The sequence below is a fragment of the Ambystoma mexicanum genome, chromosome 6p (assembly GCF_040938575.1).
Source record: "Ambystoma mexicanum isolate Mex_15411 chromosome 6p, UKY_AmexF1_1, whole genome shotgun sequence".
Taxonomy (NCBI): domain Eukaryota; kingdom Metazoa; phylum Chordata; class Amphibia; order Caudata; family Ambystomatidae; genus Ambystoma; species Ambystoma mexicanum.
Genome location: NC_090935.1, coordinates 387,175,667 through 387,202,733, shown reverse-complemented (window position 1 = coordinate 387,202,733; position 27,067 = coordinate 387,175,667). Strand labels below are relative to the sequence as shown.

The following is a 27,067-nucleotide window of genomic DNA, read 5'->3' as shown; positions in this document are numbered from 1 at the left end:
CTGTTGGAAACAATTCTGAAGATGTAGGTCTGCATCTCTGAGATGCTTGTGTGCAAATGCAGCTCGCAGATTGGCTGAGGGGCATCTCGGAGATGCTACCGGTATCGCCAGAATTGCAGACTTTTAGGCTTTGGCAATCAGATGTAAGGGAGCAGGTGCAAGTCTAAGATGCTCCGGGTAATTTCCCAATTTACTCCAGTGCAAATCTGGGTGAATCATTGGCTCTCGCTGTAAGAGAATGAAACACGGTGTACGGCTGTCCCAGGATGGACTGAACACACAATCTAGCATTTATAATGTGAGATGTGTCTGCAGGGGAGAAGCCTGCAGTCCCATTAGTGGTAGGTGGAAAGTGGAGTAAAACGCAGGCATGGAATTGGTTCAAATGTAACCTTATTTCTCAGCACTGGGAGAAATTCAGTAAATTTAAGGAAGCTGCTTTGTGTGCATTCATACCACCTCCTCCCCCAATCTCTAAATGGGGTTCTAGTGCAGCAGTGGTTGTAAAACATTTAGCCAGGTGCTTTGGGGTCCTGAACACAAGGCCCTGGTCTTCCTCCACTGTGTGTTGTAGAGCTGGTTACACAGTGACAACATCCTCACTCCTCCAGTGACAGAACATACATTGGAACATGTCCACATCCATCAGTAGTGGCACAGGACTTGGGCACCAGGAATCATTTCATGGCACGCGACTGAAAATGGATGTGTTTTGTTGTCGATGGTTAAAAGCCCATTCAGAGGATCTGCGTGAAGTAGAGGAGCTGCCATCGCACGGTGCGATGGTTCCCCGGGGTTTCACGCGGTAATTGCCCACTGCGATGCGCGCATCAACATGCATTCCCCACCCGCCTTCTGTAGGGCACTATTTACAGTCAATATCAGTATTCCAAGCCGGGTGTTTCTTCCAAGAAGAAGCCACCCAGTGTTTAAGGCTCTCTATAATCCCACAAAACCACCAGCGAAAACTAAATTAGACAACTCCAATCATAAACTAAAGCTATAAGTACTTCAAATAAAATAGAATTTACGCAAAACAGTGTGATCGAAGGCAGTGTTTTGAGCGGCTCAGCTGGCGCCACAAAAGCAGTCTCTGTGTTTTCTCTAATTTAGAAAGGCTCAGAGTGGATTTAAATGTTTAAGACAGGCGGATTGTTGCCTAAGAGAATATCATGATTTGCTTTTCTTAATACGCTCGACAATCCATGTGCAAGACAATTGAAATATACTCAATTCGCTGTGTCCTCGTGCCTGTCCACAATTCACTGGGAAGAGGTTTGAATGTTCCTGTTTTGTTAATGATAAAAGAACCAAATGTATTGACCGGTGACATTATTACCCCAAAGATAGCGGAAGGGACCCTGTACTCATTTTACCATGATAATATCACAGGAGGGCTTATCACCAAAGATAGTTCATTCTTCTTTCATAAACATTCTTTCTGAAAAACAGCAACATGTCACTCAACAGGGATCCGTAACAGGCCCAAACAACCAGCGACTAAAACTAGCACACTTACTACTACCGGTCGATGGTCAAATTGGTTAAAAGGCATGCGCTGCAAAATAGTCGTGAGGGGCTGCAGGCAGCATCACCAGGGGTGTCAGTTACTTTGCTTCTAAGTTGCTCATTTGTGAATGAGCCCTTAAATTTGGTGAGCGAACCACCTCTGCTTATTCGTTCGCTGAGCGCTCCAGGGGATTTTGATCATTTCCCAGTCAGGATGGTGAAAATACATGCGAATGCAGGCGGTTACTGTAGCTTTTGCTGCCTGCCTGAGAAATGAGCTGTAATTACTGCCGCCATGTTCGTGCATGGCAGCCTTCCTTAAAATGGCTGCTAAGGATTGAACCTGCTTTTCCCTGGTGTAAAATTCAGGCGGTAATCAAAAGGGATAGCTCTCAGCTTGCATACCATTTGGATATGGGCAGAGGTACTGTTGTTGCCTCCTCACGGGGTAGGGAAATTTGTGAATTGTATTTCTCACTCCATGTAAAAGGGCAATGTTGCTCAAAATGGCACAGATTGGAATTGCTGAGCGCTTTTCTCTACCTGTTATTATAGATTGGTGCCATTTTGTAGCATTGAGAGTACAATTGACGCCATGCCATTTATTGTTTTCAAGGTGTGCCCTTCCTGGTTTAGTTTTAGATGCTTCGCAAGTCATCTGTCATTCTTGGCTGTCATTCAATGTGAAGTGATAGTTCATTCTACAATACATTGTTTTATACAATGAAAATAGAAAACAGTTTTATTTTTAAGTTGTGTACCACATCACTTCACATTGTGGGACAAGGGAATACTGCGACATTAAGGGTTTCCAGGGGACCGCAATCACTGCCTACCAGGGAGAGGATGGAGGAGGGTGTAGCTGTAAGGTCAAGTGAAAGAGGATAAAGTCTGTCGCTGGTTGTCTGGAGGATGTGATCAGGCTTCATCTAGAAAAAACAGGAGAACAGTGACGATATGATAAAGTGTAGAAACCAGAAAACCAGCCCCTGGTTGGGACGGAGATTTGATCATAGTCTGATGGGGGTGAAGGGCAAGTGGAGACCATCCGTTCCTTACTAAAGGTGAAAAGAACATTTAGTGTAAGGAGTAGGAATAGGGTATCAAGTGAAATCCAGTTCTCAAAGACCGAAATGCATGTGCGCCATTCATTGTTGCCTGTCAATGTACCACCCCGTAGCCTGGGCAGGAAATGGTGAGATCAGTGAAGAGGCAACAAGGAAATCTCTTTTGCCAACCTTTCTTCGCTGGCCATCCCCTAGAACTATAATTGTAAGAGGAGGGCTGATTACATGCTCCACACAAAGCCAATCAGCTTATTCCTACTTCTACTTCACTCCTCTTCTCAATCTCTCCGCACTGATGGGTCTTTGGGATCACGTCCTTCATGTTGAATGAGAGTGCGGCCATCTTCGAAGGGTTCACTAATGGGCGAACACCACAGGGGCCACAGATTGCTGTTTAAATGGATATGCAAGCAGTGCCCAGATGGAGGGAGTGGTCCTGCACCCTGCATGTGGAGGAGGCAGGAGGGTAATGAGGGGAAACCTGGTGGCAGCGGCTAGGCCCTGTCTTGTGCAATGCCAGGAGCCAATCTGCTCCTACTTGCTGCACTCCTGAATTGGGGTCTCTCCTCACTGGTGGGTCTATGGGCTCATGGCCTTTGTCATAAATGAGAGTGGCAAACATCTAAGAATGTGCTTGCCAGTGAACAAGCTCTGTAGGGGGCACAGCAGCTTATTGAATGCACATGCTGGCAGTTCCTACTTGGAGGGAGGGACCACTGCCACCCTAGGCAATGTGGAAAAAAGCCATCATGGAAGATTTTTCAAGTCCCTGATGATAGAGGGCTTAGGCCAGTTACTGTTTCACAAGGTGACCATCAGTTTCCACCTATTGCACTCTTCCCCTCTTCCCCCTGAGAGTCATGTGACCACATCGTTGTGAATGGAATTTAATTATAAAATAATGTATTATAGGCATTTCCTGCATTCCCAAAGCATCCAGGGCACGATCTAAGGGTCCTGTTTTAAAAATAAAGCTCTCTGGGCCTGCTTCACAGAATACTGACCGCATCAGGCATGCAATTCTGGAATCAATCGAGTCTTCCCTGGATCTCAAGTCCGGGCGTCTGTTGTTAAGGGCCAAAAGCAGCAACAAACAACCCCCTGTTTGGGCATTTTAGGGCTCGAAAGGGAATAAGGTCCTATGTCCCTGCTCATGCCAGGACCTTGCTGTGTTTGTCCTTTGCCTGACTACTGCTTCCACGGAACAGCCCTGTTTTGGGCCTGCTAACTATCTTTTGGTTCCCTATAGCTCCATTATTGGCCAAATCAGAATGTACTCCGATCCTTACCAGCCAACCTTTTCCCCCTTCTCTATCCACTCACCCACCTACCCTCTCCCCTCTTGGGCTGCAGCTTTCCTTCATTGTCTTCAGTTGGCTATTTCTTCTACCCCCATCATGCACACTGATTTCACTCCTTTACTCCGTGTAATCCCCCCTATCACAGAAACCTGGATCTCCCCTCATGACACTGCTACACTATTCAATAAGACCCTCACCACTTCGCCATTACCCCCTTTGACATCATCTTTGGAATATGCCATTAGTCAACTCCTCCTTCCTAATCCTATTGTTCTGGCTCTCTATCCACCCCTGGTCCTCTGAATCCCTTATGTCCTGACCTGAATCTTGTCCTTGAGTCACTTCCCACCAACAGCCGTGTCATGCTGTGGGACTTTAAACTTCCCAGGTCTTTTGCAGCTAACCGCCCTGAACTTAACACCCTCCTATCTGACCACTCCCTGTATTCCCTTCACGACGAGCCAACCCATTCTGGTGGGAACTCTCTTGACCTTGACTTTCCGTCTACTTTGCTCTCGTCTTCTGACCTCTCTCTCTCTTGACCCCCCTCTCTCTGATCACTTCCTTTCTCACTTCTACATCTCAGTCTGTCCATGCTTTACTCCTCCCCTCTTCAACACCCAATAGGTAATTCATGGAGGATTCTTGTACTGCTTACCTTGATGACGTGAGGACTATCTCCCTTATTCATGCCACTTCCATTGACCATACATTTTCTGACTTTTACTATGCACTTGTGGCTCCCTTTTACCAACACTATCCTTCAAGTGCACTGATATCTTCCTCTCCCCAGCCCTGGATGACATCTGAGATCCAGATCCTCAGGACAAACACGTGTTGCGATCTAATATGCTAGCACAAATCACAGACTCCCAACCTACACAAATTGCCTTGCTGCACTCACCTCTTCACTGTACTGTAATTCTTCTACTTCACATACCTAATATCTCCCCTTTACATTCACTACTGCAAACCTACATCTACCTTCCAAGCTTTACTCATACCAACCAATTCAATATCCATGGCCACCTCCATCTCTTCTAATGCCTTTTCTCAACACATTCCTCTTCTAAAATCTCTAAAGTTGATGACACTCTCACAGCCCTCCTCTCCCTTCTTCCCACACCCTCCTTCTGTCCTCCAGCTCTCTCCGGTGCCTCTTCTAATATTGACTAGTTCTCCCCTACCTCTCCTATTGAACTAGCACCCATCCTTCAAAACGCCATCCCATCTTGCACTCCTTTTGACTGGTGTGTTATTCAAATGATCAATGACTTAGCCTCAGACATATGCCCTTCTTTCTCTGAGCTCTTAACGCCTCTCTCTCTCCACTGGACTCTTCAAATCTGCAGCTGTCCTATCCCTTTTGAAGAAACCCTTTGTTGACCCAAACAGCCCAGATTCCCTTTATTCAAAGTCCTTGAGTGGCTGGTCTTCAACTGGCTCACTAAGTACCTTAAGGTTATTGGCCTTGGTGATCCACCTCATTCTGGCTCATGTAGTAAATACTTCAATAAGCTTGCACTCATGGCATGTCTCCAACTTCCTCTCTCATTCTCACAATTGCAACTCTCTTCTATACTCATGCTTTTGGACCTCTATGGCGCTTTTGACACTGTTGACCACTCCTCTCTCCTCCTTAATTTCAAGGAAGTGGGGTTTGGTACATTTGCTCTCAGCTTGATTACCTTCAACATGGAGGAACAACTGGTACTTGCAAACCTTTGCCCCCAACACTCTACCTGCCAGTATCCCATAAAGATCAGTACTTGGACCTCTGCTCTTCACCCTCTATAGATCTGCCCTATGAACACGTATCTCACCCTTTGGCTTTCACTGTCATGTGCTCTAGCACCTTGAAGCCTCTTCTTTGTGCTAGAAGGAATTACCAGTAAATATCTCAGACCAAATAACCAGACAGACCAAAGGAAGATTGTAAAATACTGCTTTGATCTAAATGAAAGAAAGCAGGGAGATATATCAGCTATCAGAATCGATGCTTGAATATTCACACTTTATCTTACTTGTACAGAGTTTTTTTACTTTCACATACGTCATTTATGACATCATCCTACATGATATTTCATAAAACCTATCACCGGGAGGGACTGGATTAGGGGAACATGTCTATGTATGGGTTAACATCTCATTGGCTGCCCCTTGTCTGTAGGACACGCCCTTCTACGTATGTCACATACTGATATAATAGCAGATAATGCTGGAGAGCTGGTGCTGCTTGACAGATAATCAATGTGAGGCACAACTACCTCCTTGTGAATTTCTCTGGCTATCAACCTTGTGTGGTTGCGAGTGAAGAGAGTAGTTGTAAACGACTGGCACAACGAGTAAAGGATTGCCACATGTTAGAAACATGGAGCTTATCAGCTAGATGGCTTTGGCTTTATTGAGGCTCTCTTAGAGCACCTAATCGCGCGGTAAGATGTTTGGCAGAGGTGGCATGACAGTTAATGACACTACCAGTACATATCAACGTGTTAGGCTAGTGCACAAGTGCATCTACCGGATTCACCAAAGTGCAGAGGCACATGAGGGCATAGATAAAAATGCATTGGTTTGGCCCAGTGATGCATGGTGCACTATGTACCTGAATGCACTCACTGTTCGGGAGAATTCTCTGTTTAGGCTGAATTTCCTAACCTAGTGAGTCCCCCAGCAGCTTTGCTGGATTTCTGGAGTTTGTTTTTTTCTCCTGACAAGAGTGAGACTCTTTCTCCCACTCTTGGACATGATTTGTGGTGTTCCTTTGAATGTTAATGTGTTTTATGGGCTATGGGGTTCTTTACTCCATAGGGTCTCATGTGTTTTTACTAAATGTGTTACACAGCACCCTCCGTGCAGTAACACCGGGGTGTCATAGTGACCCCCCACCATAGACTCCATACCCTGGGACTGACTACTGTCTCCCAGGGCATGTAAAGTCACCATTGGCTTTACTAGTCCCAAATTACTAACAGAACCAGTGCAAACCATCATATTGTGGACGTGCTGGTAGGGGCAATTCGATTGCCCCTGGGTCTGTTGTGCGAGGGGGCACTGTCCCGTCCCCCCTCGTCGAGTTTTGGCTGGTGCCAGTGGATACTACTTTTTATATTCAACCGCGAATATATCTCTACAGGATTTTCCCATTGTTCGAGGCTAATACTTTTTTACATAGCCTCTAACATACCGCTGGTTTATTTATTTAATATTAATTCACTGGTTGGTATTTTCTGCCAAAACTCGGTTTTAAAATGGTGTTTGTGTTCGTCTCTGTAACTCCAAACCAAAGCTCGAGCCCTTTGTTCCACTTTTGGCGGGCTTCTACACAGAAGCCCTCCAAAGTGGTGCCACTCTGTCTGGGTACCACAGGGGGTGTGGGAGGGGGTTTAGGCCGACCTGCTACGACGACACCACCGGTGGAGCCCTGCTGAACCGACTCACCACTTCCCAACGACAGAGGGAGTTCTCCCTGCTGGAGAGTCTTCTTCCCTTGACTGGTGGACACAACCAGTTTACCTTCTTTTCTCGCATCCCAGGACGTCTTGTGGTCGAATTGCCCGTGCCAAGCACCCTGGCAACCGGATAACCACTTACCACTGGACCGCGAATAAAAGGACCACTCCTTTTAATTGAGAACTCCGCGGCTGGTTTCTTCCCTGGCAGTGCAACAGACTCCTGTTTTTCTCCCTGACGAGATCCTCTCTTCCCCCGGACGAAGCACCGACTTGCACCCGCTGTCAGGAACAACTGCCCCCGCTGGAGCGTTCTCACCATTTTAAGGTACTGTGTCCGCCAGGCCTCCCTTTCTAAAGATTGCTACAAGGTAACAATAATCCCTTAACCTTCTGGATTGGGCTGGCCGCCTTGACCCTCTAACTGGTCCCTTTCTGTTGGTCCAGCTCTTTCTGAACCTTGTGCGAGACTTTTGGGCACTTTCAACCGTGTGACCTTGGACACATTTGGACCGGAGCCTCTTAAAGTGGGTCTGGCCTCGTTAACTTTGACTTTACGGTTTTAACATGCCTTTCTCCCCTACTGTGTTCGTCCGAAAGTGTTGGGATCGGTTTCTATCTTTGCTCTGCCTTTCTCTCCCGCTTAAACCGATTGATTAGAGTGCCATCTTCGTTAAGCGCTCACCGCTGTCTGAAAATAAGTGTTGCTTTACTTAAGACTTGTCTAATAATCGTTGAAGGGAGTGTATATCTTTTAGTGACCGTGTTTTTGAACTGCTTGATATTAGTGCCAGTGTGTTTAACTAGATGTGTTTTTAAATAAATAATTATATCTCTTTTACACCAAGCTCTGGTCAGTGTTTGCTTGTTCTACTGTGTTCTATTGACCTATTGTGAATACTCTGTATACTGCCTAACTCTTCTTGAGAGAAGTCTGACTGCTCAGCCACAGCTACCAGGTAAATCTGGGTGGTACAGACTGCTACCAATTGGGTTTACTGCCAACCACCTGTAGTCTTAAATCTTTTGCAGTGGTCCCAGAGGGAACTGCACAGGTTTCTGCCTAACACTCACCCTCGGACATCTCTTCTGCACACCCTCCCTCACATGTCACTGTACTGTTTGAATGACACGCAGGACCCCACATATGCATTTGGTTTACATTAACGCCTATGGAGGAGATGCCAGATACTGCATGCGTCAGTGTCAGCATGTGGCAACTTGGGCATTATTTCTTGCATGATGCCCCTGGCTATATGTCTTCCCACTCAGTGTATTTGGTGAAAGTCTGGGCGGCAGCGCAGGTTGTATACATTTGTTTGCTCCTCTTTATAATTCAACACTAACTCTTAAGCCATTTAACCATGTGCGTAGTAGTACCTGCGAATCGCTTTCAGGTCTTCTTCTGTGGAATGTGGATGTTTGCCCTCCTTGGTGCAGGAGCATAATGTGTGGAAGTACGTCTCTTGCCAGAACCAGCATCACTGTTTTCCTGAAGTCTGGCATTTTGCATCCCTGTTCCGAGCTGGTCCAGTACTGGTTGTGTGACTCGAATGGTCTTTATGGAGGGCTGGTGTTTGTGTTATTGTCTATGTCAGTCATGAATGTGCACCGTCCCGCGGCTGTTGTCATTTGGCACAGAACGAACGGCTTATGGTAGGGTTTGCTGAGCGTCATCAGTAGGACTGGAGTGGGTGAAAGGGGTGTCGATGTTGTCTCCATACATGGGCTCTATTGCTCTGTTTCCTCAGAGCTGCTGGGACCATGGGGTGATGTCTTCAACAAGGATGTCATGTGCATCTCCATTCCTGCATGAAAAACCGGGCTGAATGGACAGATTCTGCCCCACACAGTCTTAATGTGTATGCTTTGCGGCACGTGAAGCAGATTACGGGTGATTGTGATGGTTTAGAGTTGTTGCTGGATGCTATCCTGATGGCACATAGACTGGGACTGCTCTAGCGTTATTAGGAAGCTGTGATGGGGGTGCTGGGGAGTGCAGAGAGTTTGAAAGTAGACTTCATCAGAGGGGTTTGCTCCTCTTTGCTCCTCTCAGGACCCCATTGTTGATTGACAGGAAATGGTGATGGAATTCTGGCAATGGATGACTTCAGTGGTGACGTGGGCAGAATGGCATGGCTGAAGTGTCATGTGAAACTGGTTTTCTGCCCTCCCGGGTTTCATAAAAGTGGTCCCAGTTGGCTTGCAGCACTGGCGCCATTGCATTAGATGAGCAGAATCAGGTGGATATCATGCTTGTTGTGTGCAGGGTGCATGCCTGAGGATAAAGTCCCTGGCTCTTTTGTCACAGGGCCTGCTGTTTGCAGAATGCTGTCCATTTGCAGATATACGACAGGAATGTGAGTGTCAATCGGGTGAGATGATGTATGCATGCACATATCAATATGTTTGATAATATATGTTTTTTTAGATATGTGTACTTTTATTGATATTTTGTATTGATTGTTGCCAAGATGGACATGTGGCATGGATTGGCAGTGATGGGAGTTGTGTACATTGAAGGTGGCATGTCACCATTGGACACTTGTTTATTAGAACAAGAGACGATGTACCCCATTACTCACCGACACCTGGGGACCACATCATGTACAAAGAACAACAAATATGGAGTCACATGAGGATCAATGGACACACCAAACTATGATAGATACAGAACTGGTGAACCATCAATCAAGCCCCTCTCCCCACAGTGAGCCAATCCAGGATCACTGCAGTCCAAAAAATCAATAAACCAATGAATTATTTATTGAACATTTATTTCTAAAAAATATCAATAAAAGTACATACAGAATGACACACATATCTCATTAAACATCTATTCATTATTAGACGTATCCACGTGTGCATGAATTCACCATCTCACCTGATTCACACTCACATTCTTACTTCAAACCACTGTACCCAACACCTTGTCCCAATTACAGACTTCATCACACATATGAAGTGCTGGTGCTGTCACACCTTCGATAAGGAGCGGTGTGAGTAGCACTTTAGATCGACATACAGATAGACCGTGCTAGTGCTAACGCAGCCTCCATGAGGGATTATGTGACTCACCATTTCACTCCACACATGTTAGTCATGTATATGCTCAACAATATTCATTCTTATAAAGCCTTCCGATGCTAGTTTCAACATGGGAGTGAATAAACCAGGTATTGTACGTGAACTTGGACATTTTGTGTTGATATAAATCCTTCAAATTGCAGAAATATCATCAGTCCGCCCAATGAATCAAGGGACTAGTTTTCACTAATGTTGTTCCAAACTTGGAAAAGCATTTTAATTTCACTATATGACTACCTGCCCACCTGCCTGTGCCTCCACTACATCTTGTGGTAGAGGCTGCTGCACGCCCTCGACTTCCTCCCAGGAACCCCCCTGCCCTTCCTCCACCCCTCTATGCTCCTTGACACCCTTCGGCTGAGCAGTCTTCTGACACCCCCCACCTTGATTCACCCCTCCTCAGTCAACATTTACCTCGCCTCCTCCTTCCCTGGCCTATCCAGTCCCCTTTGCTCACCATATATCACAGAGAGGATGTATTGCACATACTTATGTGCAAAACAACCTTTCCGCAATACATGGCATTCACGTGTTACACATTGTGTTGCAGACCAGGCCCCATCAGCGTCATCTGCAAGTGCATGCGTTCTGGGGGTTGCATTTCATCTCTTTTATCCTTTACTTGATCGCAGTCATGTCTGGCTCATGACCGTGTGGGTGCACAGAGCTTTGGTGGTATGTCTCTAGTATCAGTACTGCTTTTATAGCAGATTTGGTTCAGGCGTGTTGGTTCTGCGCCTCTAAACATTGCAGGGGAATGTACACAGTCTCATTTGCTCTTGATCTGTACTTCTGTCCAAACTGATTCATAAAAGAATGGAATCAGTATGTTGTGTCATGTATGTTATATTTTAGGAGCTTATAATGCATGACTTATGCTATTTGCATGGCACATGGCTTGGTTTGAGAGTTGTGTGGTGAGGGAAGGCAGCATCCTTATTCTCAGCAGGTGCCTCCCTCTGGAACAGCCTTGCTGCCGCCCTCCGGCTTGAGCCTGATCTTCTTAAGTTCTGGAAACTACTCAAGACCTTCCTCTACTCCTCTTCCTTCTCTCTCCCTCTACCCTGCTAACCTAGCTCTGTACTCATTCCCACTCTCCCTCCTCTTCCCTACAGCTTGCTGACGGGCCGCCCAGTGAACCTCAGAGTTTCACAGGTGTCGGGCACCCCTTCCACTTGCCTCAGGGCCCTACACCCCACCCACCCTTACTGCATTTGAGAAATTACCCTAGAGGGTGACTCTCTCTGAACTTACCCCAGTCTCCACCGTTTGGCTGCACTTGGACCTCTCGCTCCCTGTGACCGCCTGTGCACTTGCACGATCCGAATGCACTGCACCTGAAGGTCGTCTGTCGTTTCCCCCTTGTCTTCAACCCTATATGCACTTGGTAAAAACTGCAGAATCGCCGTCTAGGCCTATTTGCTGTGTTTCAACTGTTAAATGTATTTTATGCACTTACTCTGCCTGTGCAGACTATTATTGTCTCAGAATTTCAAGGGCCCTGAGCGACCGTTGTTTTTCCCCATGTTCCCACCCTCCTTGAGCGCTTTGAAACACTTGCTGGTGAATAGGCGCTTTATAAATAAACATTACCATTACCAGTAGGAGTAACTTTCTTTGAAAAATATATGCATTGCAAATTGGCAATAACATTTAATTGAGTGCATAATAGCATAACAAAGAATAATATGGTAGACTTTCGCTTTTTGGTATTGATGTGATTGTGATGTGTCTGGTTGCAATGTGGCGTGTATTTGGCTATGCCTGTTAGTTTGTGCATTGCTCTTATGCTGTCGCATTGTATAATCACTCCATTAAGGCTGAATAGTGCTGTGATCTGTCAGTGGACAGTTGGAAGGGAGGCTTTGGCACGTTGATTACAAATTGCCATCCACAAATGTGTCTCTTGGCATAGCGTGCCATAGCCGACAAATATGGCACACCACATGGTCTCCTTGCCACACTCTTGCTACTCACCTCTTCACTCAGCTTCCACTTTCCCTATCATTCTGCCAATGTAATTATTTCTTTCTCTCTCTCTCTCTCTCTCTCTCTCTGTCTCCTCCATCTCATGCCCTCTCTCCTCGATACAGTCTACACTATGTGCAACAAGTATCATAGGAGGGCATATAAGTGGCCAATGCAAGGCGTTCTGGGAGACATGATCCTTTGCTTTAGAGAATCAGTTCCTCAGAAAATGAAAAACATGGGCCTTCATGTCTCCTTTCCTACAATGCTGGGAGCAGTGTCAAGCTTTCCCTATAATGCTGAGGTACTGCGCCCTATGGAACGTCCATAGACTTTTGCCTACCTGGCCAATGCCCACCGGGCAAAGAATAGAGTTTAATAAACATGTGTCAGCCAATCAGGAAAGGGACCAGAATCCTTAGTCATTTGTCCTAGAAATCTGTCTCGGTGTCTCCAATAGGTCTCAAACCCCTGTCACATAGTACACACCGCCACAGGTTAAGCAAGACCACTACTCACCAGGAGATGTGAATCAAAGTAAAAGGTTCTTCAGGAGAAGGGAAATGAGTCTTGTGAGATTACTGTAACCATAGAAATGGTGTGTTGCCCATTTTTAAGGTGTAAATATAGGTAGCAAATGCCAAAATTGAGAAGTTATTTACTTGAATGATTGTATCAATTTGAAATCTAATTCGCAACTGCCTCCGCAATAGATGACTGCCTCATACTTCGAAAAAACGATATTGTATACTAACATTTAAATGAGCGACATGTCTGTTCTATACCAAACACGTATGCTTCTTTCCCCCACCCCCAGGTGATCGAGCACGAGCATCCAGTAAATAAGATCTCCTTTATTGCGCGAGATGTGACCGATAATCGCGCATTTGGCTACGTGTGTGGAGCAGAAGGGCAGCATCAATTTTTTGCTTTGAAAACAGCACAGCAGGTAGGGGCACATGGCCAATCCATTGGATTTACATTGATTTCTTGTATTTAGGTAGCAGTTGCTCGCCGAAATGCATGTCAACTACAGTTACTTTGCTCCCATGGGACATCCTTCCTATACAAGTTTGTCGCTGCATGGATTATCGTTGATCGTGGTGGGCATGATGAAGGTGATCCATGAGCTGGGGAATCCGCCAACCAAACATGATTGTTTTCTGGTTTTCTGTGAGGGTGAAGGAAATAGAGATTCTAGAGCTCTCAGATGATCTCTCTTTGGAAGCCACCTGTCCTCAACTGATGGCAGGACTGCAGGCATATCCAGTCACAATACATGATTGTATGGTACAGCAGGACTTCATGCCCTATGATCCTAGCATTTGGCCATGTTTACCGGTCTTTCTAGAGTCCATTTAAAGCCACTATGATGCACTTATTGGCTCATCGGTCACATTCAACCCGCAACCCAAAACATCTGGGAACATCTGATTCCATGTTCCTAATTACTGAGAAATGTGCAAATAGTCGACACTCGCATTCATTGTATGCAAATGTTTCACACACACATTCATGGGGGACATGAGCCAGGACTCTATTCACTGGCCCATCCCTGAAGGCAAGCTCCTGGCCTTAGAAAACATCTATAATCTGGAGGCTCACTTACCAACTGCAAATATTCCTTAGGGCTTAATGCCAGATGGGAAATAACATGTTACCATACTGTAGAACCCGGCATCTCTCTGTGCGGGTCCTGAATATCCCATTCTAAAGTCAAATGTGCTTGTCATCAGAATGTAGGGCTTAGCCTCTGGTTGCAAATCTCCACGTTACAATTTAAGACCTATTGCTTTCCTACAAATCTCTCTATATCTTATTTTAGGGGATAATGCCCAACTGAAAATGTCTGTTATCAGAATCTTGAACATAGTGCCTGATTGCGAATATCTCTGTTATCGTACGGTAGAGCCTATGGCCTGACTTCAGATGCTTCTACTACCCTAACTCTAGAGACTAGCCCCTGAATACAAATATCAGCGTTTTCATAGTCTGAGGCCAAGCACCTGAGTGCAAATATCCATGTTAACATTATCTAGGACGTAGCGCCTGACTGTAAATAGCCCTGTCCACCTAATTTAGGGATGAGCGCTTGATGGAAAATGCCCCAGTTGGCTTTGTGCCTGTCTGCAAATCTCTGTGTCATCATCACCTATGGACATAGATCTGACTGCAAATGTTCTGGTTATCTCATTCTTGGGCCTTAATTCCTGACTGCCACTATGTGTGCTATCATAATTTAGGCCCTAGCACCTAACTGCAAATGTCCCTGTTATGTATTCTACGGCCTAGTGCCCAAATTCATATACCAATGCTATCATAAACTGGGCCTAGTAATTACCTGCACATTTCCCCATGTACCATGATCCAAAGCTTAGTGCCTGATCGTAAATGTCCCTCTTAATTCGAGGCCTGGAACTTAACTGCAATTGACCCTGTAATAATCTCTCCTAGTGCCTGACTACACATGTCTTATCATACTATAGTGCTTACGGCCTGCTTAAAAAGGCCTCTGTTGTATTAATCTAGGACCCAGTGCCTGAGTATAAATGTTCATTCGCATAATCGGGTCCTAGTGCCTGGTTGCAGATGCATGTTAAGATAATATAAGGTCTTTTGCTTTACTGTAAATGTCCCCGTTATCTTTAACTCGAGTATAGCACTTAACTGCAAATGTGTCTGTTTTCATAATATAGGGCCTAGTGTTTAATTGGAAATGTCCCCATTATCATAATCATGGGCCTAATGCCTGACAGCACAAGGGCCTAGCACTTAACTGCATTTGTTCATGTTACCATAAACTACAGCCTAGTGCTTGACTGCAAATGTCTCTTATCATTGCAAACTAGGACCTAGCGCCTGGCGACTAAGGTTCTTGGTCTTTGTAATCTACGTTCAAGTGCATGATGTCAAATATCCCTTTTACCATATTCTGTCTAGGACATATGTAAATGTCTCTGACTATCACAATATAAGGCCTGGTGAATGGCTGCAAAAGTGCCTATTGCCCTAATCTAGTGCCAAGCACCTTTCTGCAAGTGTTCCTGATATCCTGATCTAGGGTGGGTTTCCTGACTGTAAATATCCATGTTAACATATTGTCTGGACTATGGCCTGGCTGAGTGCAAGCGTTCGTGTTGTCAATATATAGGGCCTAGAGTCTGGCTTCAAATGTCACTGTCATAATCTAGGATTTAGCTCCCGACTGTGAATTTCTCTCGTCATAATGTCTGGCCTTGGACTTGACAGCTAATGTCCGTGTTGTAATAATCGAGGGCCTACCGCCTGACTGTAAATATCCCTCTTATCATAGTTTGTTTCCCAGTGCTGGCTTCAAATGATCCCAATATCATAATATAGAGCCTACTGTGTGACCGCAAATGGCAACGCTGTCCTAATTGAGGGCTGAGCACCCGATTGTAAACGTCCCTGTTGTCGTGATATAGGGCCTAGCACCAGACAACAAATTTTGCTGCTATCCTGCTCTAAGGCCTAGGTCTTTGCCTCACATTTCCACTTCACGCCACAACGGCAGGAGCCTCACCTTGACCGTAGCTGCAGGAGCAGCTTTGCACAACACCGACCTGCCATATCCAGATGGATTAGGATCCAGCGCACGACTTACAGATAACAGAATACACATTGGATGCTGCAATCACATTTTGAATACCTATGCTGCAGTAGAATCATGCAGTGAATTTCTGTGCTGCCATGTATCAATCGACGCGAATCCGCGTGGAGCTGCGGTCGCCGCTATATCCCAGAAACAACAAAATCGCATTCATTTGAATCCTACAAAATGGCTGGTGCTCCGCGTCCAGACACCTCTCTGCTTCCGTATGCATCAATGTTGCCTAGCAGCGGTCCACGGAACCTTACTTAAGCCAATACTAGTCTGCCGGCAGGCGGAAGCCAGCCCTACATTGTAAGGCCTGGTTAAAAGGCCCCCTGTCTGTGCCTGTCAGTGCCTGAGTGTGCCACGCCACCAGGTCCGCCGCATCCCAACACCTTGCAGTACTTTGAACTGGTGCCAGTCCCTGAGCTAACACTTTGAGCTTGTTTCGCTGCAAACCAGAAGAAATGAGTGTTACATCACGCGAGCATTATCTATTCCATAAATTGCTTGTGATCTGCTCACTGCCAATCCCTGTTTATCTGTAAGGGGCCATATGTTTGCACTATACTGGTGCCTCTGCACAACCTCCAGTACACTGTGCTAGTATGCGTTAATGCTAATATTCAGTGCCATAGAGAAAGCCAGACCGACCTCGAATGTTGCTTTGTATCGCTTTTTGTTATTTGCACATATATTTTGCTACTTGCATATCATACGGCGATGCTAACTATTACCTCTAACTAGTGCTCATATTGACCATACAATACTGGTTTTATTACAGTTCGCAACTAGCCGGTACAATGTTTGAATCATAGCCCAGGTTTTCCATACTACTACCAATGTTAGGAATTTATGTTAGCAACTAACTTACCTAGGCAGTATCAGAAGACCGCAGTAGAAAAATTCACTCTAGCATGGATAGCCCACCACCTAAGGTTACCACTTATCAGGTAACACCCGCCACTTCCTCCTTATCACTCCAACCTTGGTCTATACCATCGATGGCCTTCCTGCCTGCTTGCCAAGCCATGATATATCCCCTTCTAAGGAATTAAGAGTTAACAGAAATCCTCTCCTGCTTACTCACTCCCATCCAATGGATTTCATAATACGCCTCTAGGCCTATGCCCAATCCACCCTGCCCTACTCACATAAGAAATGGCAGATTGAGATCACGTATCTTAACAGTACCACCAAGACTGACTTACTGCCACAGCAGCCTTAAGACACACAACATCTTGACAGCAGCTATAAGAGTGAACCTCACCTCATCCAAAATGTGCTTCAATATCCCTACCAAGCAAAATATGCAACACGCCTATGCAAACACAAAGGTTCACGGAAGATCTACTCCACTGAAGATCTCAACCCTTACCAACCAGCTTTAAGAAACTCAAATACGTAAGGATACTGTTACAAGGATCCCTAGCCCGACATTAGATCGTAATGCAGGGACCGCGTTAATCAAGGGTGCCCTTATCAATGCTAGATCCCTCCTCGCTCATGCACTCGATATCACAGACCTCATTTCAACTAATAACTTGGATTTCCTAGCTATCTGCGAAACATGGCTCCATGCAAAAGAAGGTCCACTCCTATTCTTGGCCATCCCTGACAATGACGCCATCCTTAGGAAGGATTGAAATTCCCCTAGAGGTGGAAGAGTTGCCGTCATCGCAAAAAAACAGTTAGGTCTAAGAGAACTAATTAGAACTACCCTTCTGGAGAGCTGCTATTCATGAAACAACTACTTACAGCCTCCCGCACATTGACTATACACCTCCTCTACAGACCCCCATGACCTACATTCTCCCTTGAGGAAGATATCCTTCAGCTCCTCACTAGCAATTCGAAACCTAACTCACAAATCATGATGCTAGGGGACATCAACTTGGGCTTCAACGATGCTAAAGACAACAATGCCTTATCACTAGCCAACACCTTAACAGGGCCAGTCTTCACCCACAGAATAAGCACCCCCCCACACTGCCAAGGCAGAACACTGGACCAAAATCCTAACAAACACACCTTGCACTTGGTCTGACCACAATGTCATCACCTTCACCATTCAGGACACACCTAGCTGAAATTCTTGCCTGCACCTAGCACCACCGGCACTCACGAGAAACAAACGTAACATAACAATCGAAAAACTATTGCCCTTACTACATCCGATAACTAACCATCTAAACTTAGGCAGGAAGGACCCCTCAGCACTAGATGAGCTCTACTATGACACCTTACATCAGGCCATAGACAAGGTAGCCCCTCTAAAAAAATGTGTAAAGCTAAACCACATGCTCATCTAAATACTTGGTATACCAGCAACCTTAATTGGAAAAAAAAATCCAACAACCACTAACAACGAAATCTTCACCACTGCGTCTAACCACTATAAAACGCCCATCATCCAAACCAAAAGCACTGCCTTCAATGAAAAAAATCGCCAATACCAACTCTAATTCAAAAGAACTGTTCACGATCCTCAGGGAATTAGAATCCCCAGTGCCACCAAAATAATCTTGCCCCAAAGACTACATGTTGCACTAACAGCCAGCAAGCCTTGCTAGATAAAATGACATTACTCCAATCGAAAACTGAGAAGAAAAAACTTATCACAGGATCCACAACTCTGGGAGCCAAGTGATAGTGGAGGAGCTTGCCCCCTTCATCACGACGGTTATACACGCTTCCTTTGAATCATGTATCATCCTAATCAACTTAAAAGAAGTCTGGGTCCCACCGTTAATAAAAAAAACGACCGTAGACCAAAATACACCTACGAATTATCAGCCAATAACCACAGTACCTTTTTTATTAAAAATGTTGGACAATGCAGCATACCTGCAAATCCAAAAGCACTTCCATCTAAACAACCTCTTAGGCCTGCGGCAATTAGGTTTCAGACCAGGTCACAGGACTGAATCGGCACTTTTAGACTTAAAGATTCAAATGGACGAGCTAAAAGATAAGGGCAATCTAGCGCTTCTCCTACTTCTAGATCAATCTGCGGCCTTTGATCTGGTCAATCATAAAGTCTTAGGTAAAAACTTGTCCACAGCAGCCCATTTCTCCCCTAAGGTGGTTCTATGGATAGAGTCATTCCTATCTAATAGGACTATGAGGATGTTCGCACCTACTGCATCCGCTGAACCAGCCTCAGTGTCCTGTGGCGTACCACAAGGATCCTGTATATCCCCCACATTGTACAATATATTTACTAAGCCATTCTTCGATCACATGGATAAATTGGATGTCTCTTACACCAACTATGCAGACAACACCCAAATCCTCCTCCCCATCACTGGTATCATATAACATCGACTTGAGTTTATTGAATGAAATATACCATACCATACAAGCATGGATGGATACCCATGGTCTGTGTCTGAATGACGACAAAACCGAGCTTCTCCTCATAGTTTCCCAAAATAGGCTGAACAAATTAGACAATCAATACACCTCCTTCATCATCGACAATATCACAATTAAAGTGGCCAAAGAAGTCAAAACTCCAGGAATTTACCTGGACCCATCCCTTACCTTGACAAAACAACTTAATGCTACGGCATTGGCTACAGCCTTCCCAGCAAAACTAATTAACGCTTGCAGACCATTTCTAACAACAGGCAGCTGCATTACCTTCGCTAGAGCGCTGATATTGTTAAGGCTGGACTATTGTAACTCACTGTACCTAGGCACCAGCAGCCACAATGTAAAAGAATAATGACTTAAGAGCAGCTCTCAATATACCAAAAACTAACCACATCACGCCAGCGAGGCAATCTGCCCATTGGCTCTCAATCCAAGATTAAATTCCAACTTAAATTCCTATTCCTCTGTCTGGTTTTCAAATCTCTCATTGACCTTGTACCCCCCTATCTCTCTTCTCTCCTCTCACTTTACACTCCCTCCAGCTCTCTCCACTCTGCTGATCTCTTCTTACTCACCATCCCCCCGTCCCCAAGCGCCTCTCATGCTTCCGTTCCTTCCAGCTCCTGGCCCCCCTACATTGGAACTCTTTACCTCTCTCAATCCGCTCCATCCCCACCTCCACCTCCTTCCGCACCTCCTTGAAATCTCTTCTTCTCCACTCACCCCCTGACCTCCTTCCCTACCATCACTCCTCCCCCACTTCCCTATTCTCCCTCCTATCCCTTCCTACCACACTCCCCTTCTTTTTTCCCTCGTCCTACCTCCTTGGAAATTTGAATCTGAAAATTGAAAATTGTTATTTCATCTTCCCTTGATTACCTCCTCTTTCCCTTCCTCCTCACCCTTCCCCTCAATCTAGGTAGATTGTTCTACATATTGTTTCTTTGGTTTGTTTCATGATTGTTAATATGCTTCTTTCATTATTCTTGTATCTTGTTGCTTTATTGTAAAGCGCTTTGGATTAAAGCGCTATATAAACCTAATTAACATAAACAAAATAAACATAAAAATAAGATAGAATAACATTTAAAACCTTATGCATGATACACAAATGTCCATCTAACACTACTCCCAAATACCTGGTGAATAAATTAACTAAATACCAATCAGATAGACCCACACGCTCTGCACAAGCACATCTGCTAAAGATTCCCAGGTATAAGCTTCAGAAAGCCGGAGGAAAATGTTTCCCAGTTCTAGCTGCCAAACTGTGGAACTCTATGCCCTTCGCTATCAGAAATGAACCATTATTTTTGACCTACAGGAAAACGGTGAAAACCAGGTTTTTCACACTAGAGGCCTACTCACATGAATCGCTTGCTAAACTCGAAGCTCTATCCGGAAAGTAATGCATATTAGTACCCGGTGAGGGCGCAATCAGAATGATTCTATGTTTCACGAGAAAGATTGTGATCGTTTCACATGTTATACATGTTACAAATGGCTGCCTCCAAATGGTGACGTAAACAGCCGGAGTCCCCTTTCAATTTCCACTTGCAGCCTTTATGTGGGAGAGCAGAGATGGAGACAAGCACAGTTTGTAAAGTGCTGGCAGGTAACTGCACAAAGGGGGGGGGATATGAAAGTTATTTGGGGGGGCAATGAGGGAGCTGGAGAGGGTAAGGAAGACAGAGGCATGGGAGGCCAGGCGAAGCACAGATACTATTAAGAAGTCCGAATGGGTGATGTTACCAGTGCTTTTTGACCACCTTCCAAGCCATCTGATTGAGTGAGGCACGCTACACAGATATTCATCCTGTCCATGACATAACCTGGAGGTTTTACATATGATCTTTTCGGAGTGCTTTGTGTATGTAAACAAAAATGCAATAGAACAAAAAGACCTCATGGTCAATATTTCATGTTGTTGTCATTTTCTCATTTTCAAACATTAGTATGTAGGACCAACCGCAATCCTTGAACACAACACGAAGGATACCTCACCTCCTGGAGATACAGGTGGAGGGGATTGTTCCGGAAAGCTTACATTGATCCATGTATTGCTCACTCCCTGCTCCAGCCTTTACTCATCGCCACAGAAAGGATGTTTCTTTCCATTCCTGTTGCGGTACACTGGGTAGCTTTCTCCCACTCAGCAAGCTGTTTCTTTCAAGTGCACATTACTAATTTCTCTCAGCGTACAAGAACTGTTCCATGGAGCTGCTGCACTGTAGCTTGTGTGTGCTAATCATGTCCCTTCCCTCATACATGTGCTCCTCTCGTTCATACACCCAGGTCCCACGAGACTCCGTCAATGATCCTGTCCCTTGCCACATACCTCCATTTCTTTGATGAAACAGGAGCATCTTAGTCCATAAAGAAATAAATATAATGAGAGAGCTTCTTCCTGGCTCTTGGGGGTCTGCAGAATCCTCTGCTCTTGGTGTTTCCATTCATAAGCTTTCAGTCTCCTGCTCCTGTACCTGTGTCAGGTGTTCTTTATAAATCTGGGGAGTTAAGGAGGCAGCTCCTGGACACGACCAGTCTATGCCCAGCTCTGCCCCGAGTTCATTACCTCCAATCATCTCACACTGATCTCTCTCACTTCCAGTCTGTGCTGAAACTCTGTCTCAGATGTCTTCAGTGGCAATGGGTTCCTTACTAATGCTAAGCTTGCAGGCAGGGCTCAAGTCGAGGATACACGACGGTAGACGGAGTCCACCCACTTTTTTCAGAGGGTGGACTCAGTCCCCAGAGCTAAAATTTGAAACATTGAAAGTCCTCTTTGAATTAATGAATTAAAGCAAACCGCAGGGATCGAACCAGAGTCGTCAGGTTTGCAGGTGGACACTTCACCACTGCACTATATAACCTGAGGAACAACAGCAAACAATTAAAGGTGAAATGTCCCACTTCAGTACTGCAAGTTCCAGGGAATACATTTGTATTGGTTCTTGGAGTTTAAAACATGCACACCTTTTAACGATTTCAAAAACATGATTAGAAGAACATATCCTCTCTTGGTTGTGTGTGTGTGTTGATTATATGAAAGGCAAATGCCATTTGTCCTGTGCAATTTGTCTGGTTATGCAAAGCCAATTTAATGGCATGTGCATATTTCTCCTTGATATGCTAATTTCTGGCGACATCATATTCCATTACGTTAGTTGAAGAGTCCCCCCATTTTAATTTTTCGGACTTGACCCCTGCTTGCAAGGTTCCGCTTTCTTCCATCTTGCATATGTATATGTGATTAGTTCCCTAAAGTCTGTTCTTACAGGATGTTATATCAGGAACCAGTGACCCCATCTTTATGAGACACCCTTATCTGCAATGGGTCTCCTTCACAAATGTTTACCTAGACGTGGGTCCCGTGCCTGCTAGGTCAGGAGGCCCAAGCTGCTCCTCACTGATGACACAAAACCAGGACGAAACATGTCTGGGGATACATTTGTTCTCGTGCAGAAGGGATGTGACCTTACTGTTTGGGCTGGACTGCAACTTTTCCGGTGGTGGGACCAAGCCTGATTTACAAATGGTCTTTCCCCTGGCTAGGAGGGTGAAGAACGAAGGCCTGTAGGGTTGCCCAGAGCAATGCCAGAGGTTAAGAAGTCATTCTAAACCTTCCAACCATCACCTCTTTTGTTTTACCCTGCATCGGGTCAATGGTGAGAGGCCTGCAATAGCGAGTCTGTGTGCAGGAACAATTGCTTCAATTGTCATGTTATATGGATCCATACTTGAAAACATGGCTATCTAGATAAACCCCTTCATGAATCTGTTGGCTCTCTCTACCAACCCAGTGGCACTGGGATGCCGCAGACCTGCCTTAAGTTCCTTTTATGCTGTAATACTTTAGAAACCGTCTGAGGTACATTGCACCCCATCACAATTTCTTTGGGCAGTCCCTCCCTCATGAAGAGCGCTTTGAGCACTGTGATGACAGGTTTTGTTGTAATGTCAGTCTATTTGTATAGATAGTCCACTACCGCTATGCATACTTGTGTTCAGATTGCATGACCTCTAATGGGACTATGAAGTACAGCCTTATTGCATTCCTCACAGCTGACAGTATCTCCGTACTTACCAAAGAACTTGTATTCTCTAATCACTTTTGGCACGCTCATTACAGTTCATCAAAACTGCGTTTTTCATCTGAATCCATTTAGGACCATCAAAAAGGCTCCCTCACGTTTAGTTTAGTCATTGTGGTTCCCATGTGACCAACATGTGACTTTTATATGATAACGTTCCTCATGCCTGGTGAAGGTATGCCACCATACCTTTGTCTTGGAGGAATGTGTTGTCTTCTTCTAAGCTTAGGGGAATTAGTCCCGTACCGTCCGCCTGCAGGTTTTTCCAACCTGGAACATGCATGATAGTGAAAATATACATCGCCACAATCCTGGCAAGTCTAGAAATACAGGTTCTGGTGCCACCTGGGCTCAGTAGGTGAGTAAGGCATTTAAAGTCTGTCACCAGGCATATGTCCAATAGTAATCAACCACCCAGGCACATGTCAATATCCCCTTTTTAACGATTGAATATTATTTAAGTTCTTCTATACTAGCCTTGTCAGGTGGCACCCAAACCATAAGTGCTTGCATCTGTGGTGATGTGGGTGCATCTCTTTGTGTCGAGCGATCCGAGGCATGGCGCGTCCAGTAACATTTTCTTCAACATAAATCTCATGTTGGCTCTCTTTGTGGAAACCTGTGGAACTGACTTTGCGTAATATTCAGCTACTTGAAAGAAGGACCCGAGTTTCTCTTTGTTGGTCATCACCACTATATCAACAATAGCTTTTAGGAAGATCAGTTTGGTTTTCACTGCCTTCCCCATGATCGCGTACCTCATTGGTTATGAACACACAGTTGTTGTTTCTCCGCTTGATACCCGCCTATTGCAAATTGTTGAATAATTCCTGTAGAGCCTTTTCATGGGTATCTCCATCTGCCGCTTACACTAGAATATCACCTTGAATAGAAGAAACATTATGGACAATGTATAACCGCAAGACCATCTCCCTCTGGAATACAGGACAGAGGAGCAGCATGCTGGTGAATTAGAACATTCCAGAGGCATCAGGTAATAATATTGCCATATATATGGTCGCCGTAAATAATATCGCCAGGAAAATGTTGTGGCAATATTATTTGGGTGACCATATATATGGCGACAGGGGCAAAAAAAAAAGTTTGGGGGTCGCGGGGTTATCCCCCTGCATGTTCCATGCAATAATGTCGCCACAAAAAACGACCATTTTTTTCGGCGATATTTTTGTATGGCGATATTTTTATGGCGACATTATTACATCGAACCATTCCAGAGGGATGTTAATGCCGGCAAAGGTCTGGATTGCTCATATAGATATACCTCAGGATATGCGTCCCTCATAGCTATCTCTGAGAAAGCTTTCGCTTCTTTGAACATTAGAAGGAGTTCATTAATGCTCAGCTAAGAGTATTCTGCAATCACTGGGACTACTTCCTGTTTCAGATCCTGTGTTTTTTTTTTATTAACACCACAAGGCTGTGGCATTTGTGTGACTCAACTGGCTCAGTAGTTGTTTCTTGTAGCATTTTCTTTAACTGATGCTGCAGATCTGTTCTTGCCATGGCAGGAACTGGGAAACCTTTGTGTTGCTTATGGATTGCTCCCGGCTTTATCTGAATTGAATGAATCTGGTCCTTGACATGCCCTAACGGTTCAGAAAATAAATTGAAAGCGTGCTTCCTTATGCATTCCTATAAACATTCTAGGACCAACACTTTGTCTGTCACATTAGGATCTACCATAATGTCCACTTTGGCCTGGTAATTCTAACCAGGACTACCAAGCTCTTTTCCACAAAGTACACCTCAGTTCTAACTTTTCCTCTGTTAAACTTGATACTTCACTCAAAATAGCCCAAGAGATGTATGCTGGACCCTCCAAATACCTTAGAGTTGTCCTTGGTTTTATTTACTGTGATCTTGTTCTGTCCCAGCATTTCCATGTATGTGCTTTTGGGTTGCATGGTTCGATCCTTTCCTGAACCAACCATTACTGGTTTCTTTGCCCTCCATCATGATGTTGCAGTGTGGCTTCTCATGTCTTCTCTTCGTTGCATGCATAGTGTCATACACTCTGTCGTCTCTTGTGTGGAACAATGCTATTCGCTGCTTTTCATGCGGCACACCTTCGCAAAGTGTCCAGGTTTTCAGTCCTTCTTTTCTTTTGTCATTTGTCAAGTGCCAGGAGCTTCCACGCCAATAGCCTTGCAATGGTTATTTGATCCGATATTAACTGCAAACTGTCTTGTATCCTTAAGTCTTCTGCATATTTGCTGCGCCTGCACTTCATGGACAGGCACCTTTCCCCCACATTTCTTTATGTCTGAATTGTTTCTCTCCTGGTAATCGGTATAGACCGATGAAGCGTGATTCCCCCTTTCCTGGATGAATTTTACTTTGGTGTGGACTGTAAGCAAACTATTTCCAAACGAACCCATGCCATCATCTACAGGTTCTGACATATCCTACTTTCCAGTGTAGAATATTTTCCCTATTGGTGAATCTATTGGCTGTCCTTCGCATTGATTCTTCCTGCGCATCATCATCATCATCATCGTTACCATTTGCTGCTAACACTGGGTCAAGATTCATTCCTGCAAACATTCTGCTCTACTCTTATTTATTAATTCATTTATGTCATTGTTTTTTTCTAACTCACCTAATACCATATCTGAGTTCGGTTTCTAAGCATGGATCCGGGCTTAAAACCTCTGTTGCTCTGTGTGGTCTTGCTATCCTCCGTTCACAGCCGTTCACGGTCCATCATTTTCTCCTCCTAAAGCCCAAGGAATAGGGTAGGTCACTGTGCCCATGGAATCACTTGCCAACCTGGTGTTGATAGGGACGGTGCTGGGAGCAGGGGCCTTGCATGTTGTAGTTGCCGTTGTTTTCTTGTTGAGCGGTATTCCATCCTCGTCACAATCATGTAGTGGTACGATAGGTATGAATGCTAATATAGGATAACTCACTCAGGTAAACTTTGTCCAAATCAGCGAGCTATTCATTTACAGTGTGCATTATTCACTTCTCTCGGCATGTAAGGGCTGCTCCGTGGAGCTGCTGCCCTGTAGCTTGCCGATGAAAGCAAGCCCCTTCCCTTGCCCATGCTCTTGTCTCGTGCACAGGCCCAATTCTTGCGAGACTCTGTTGGGGGCTGCTCCGGGTCACCGGGCAGCCCCATTGCTCATGTCGGGAACACCCGATTGTGTACACCGGTGCAGCGCTCACGCTGCAAACACAAGGGTGGGGGCACACCTCACCCGCTCCGGATCACCGGAGCTCCACACATGGCCGGGTGGCAACCGGCTTACCGCGGCCCGGCTCTGCGGGCACCCAGGCCGGGGTCGCCACCCCAGCCCGCCTCACATGGCTGGGGGACACACAAGGACGGCGTTGCCCGGCAGGGGCACCGTCCGGACGGTGGTGCCTGGCAGGGGCAGCGTCCGGACAGCGTTGCCCAGCAGGGGCACCATCCTCAAGCTGCGCCCCGTCCTTGGGCCCAGCACCCACAGTGCAGCACCACAAGAACGACACCGGAGTCAGTTTCCGTCGTGACTGATGAGCCGGAAGCAGCTCGTCCCTTTTATTAACGTGGTCACATGGGAAGCCATGTGACCATGACACACACTGGAGGATA

At 45.4% G+C, this 27,067-nt stretch overlaps 1 protein-coding gene across 12 annotated transcripts in view; it reads left to right on the top strand.

Moving 5' to 3' along the window:
* The window catches only part of DAB2 (DAB adaptor protein 2), a 408,449-nt gene that overhangs the window by 232,750 nt on the left and 148,632 nt on the right, over positions 1–27,067 (top strand). For all 12 annotated transcript variants that reach the window (XM_069627176.1, XM_069627172.1, XM_069627179.1 and 9 more), the window contains exon 5: positions 13,202–13,333. In XM_069627176.1, the coding sequence (XP_069483277.1) occupies positions 13,202–13,333 (132 nt within the window). The remainder of the gene's footprint in view (positions 1–13,201; positions 13,334–27,067) is intronic.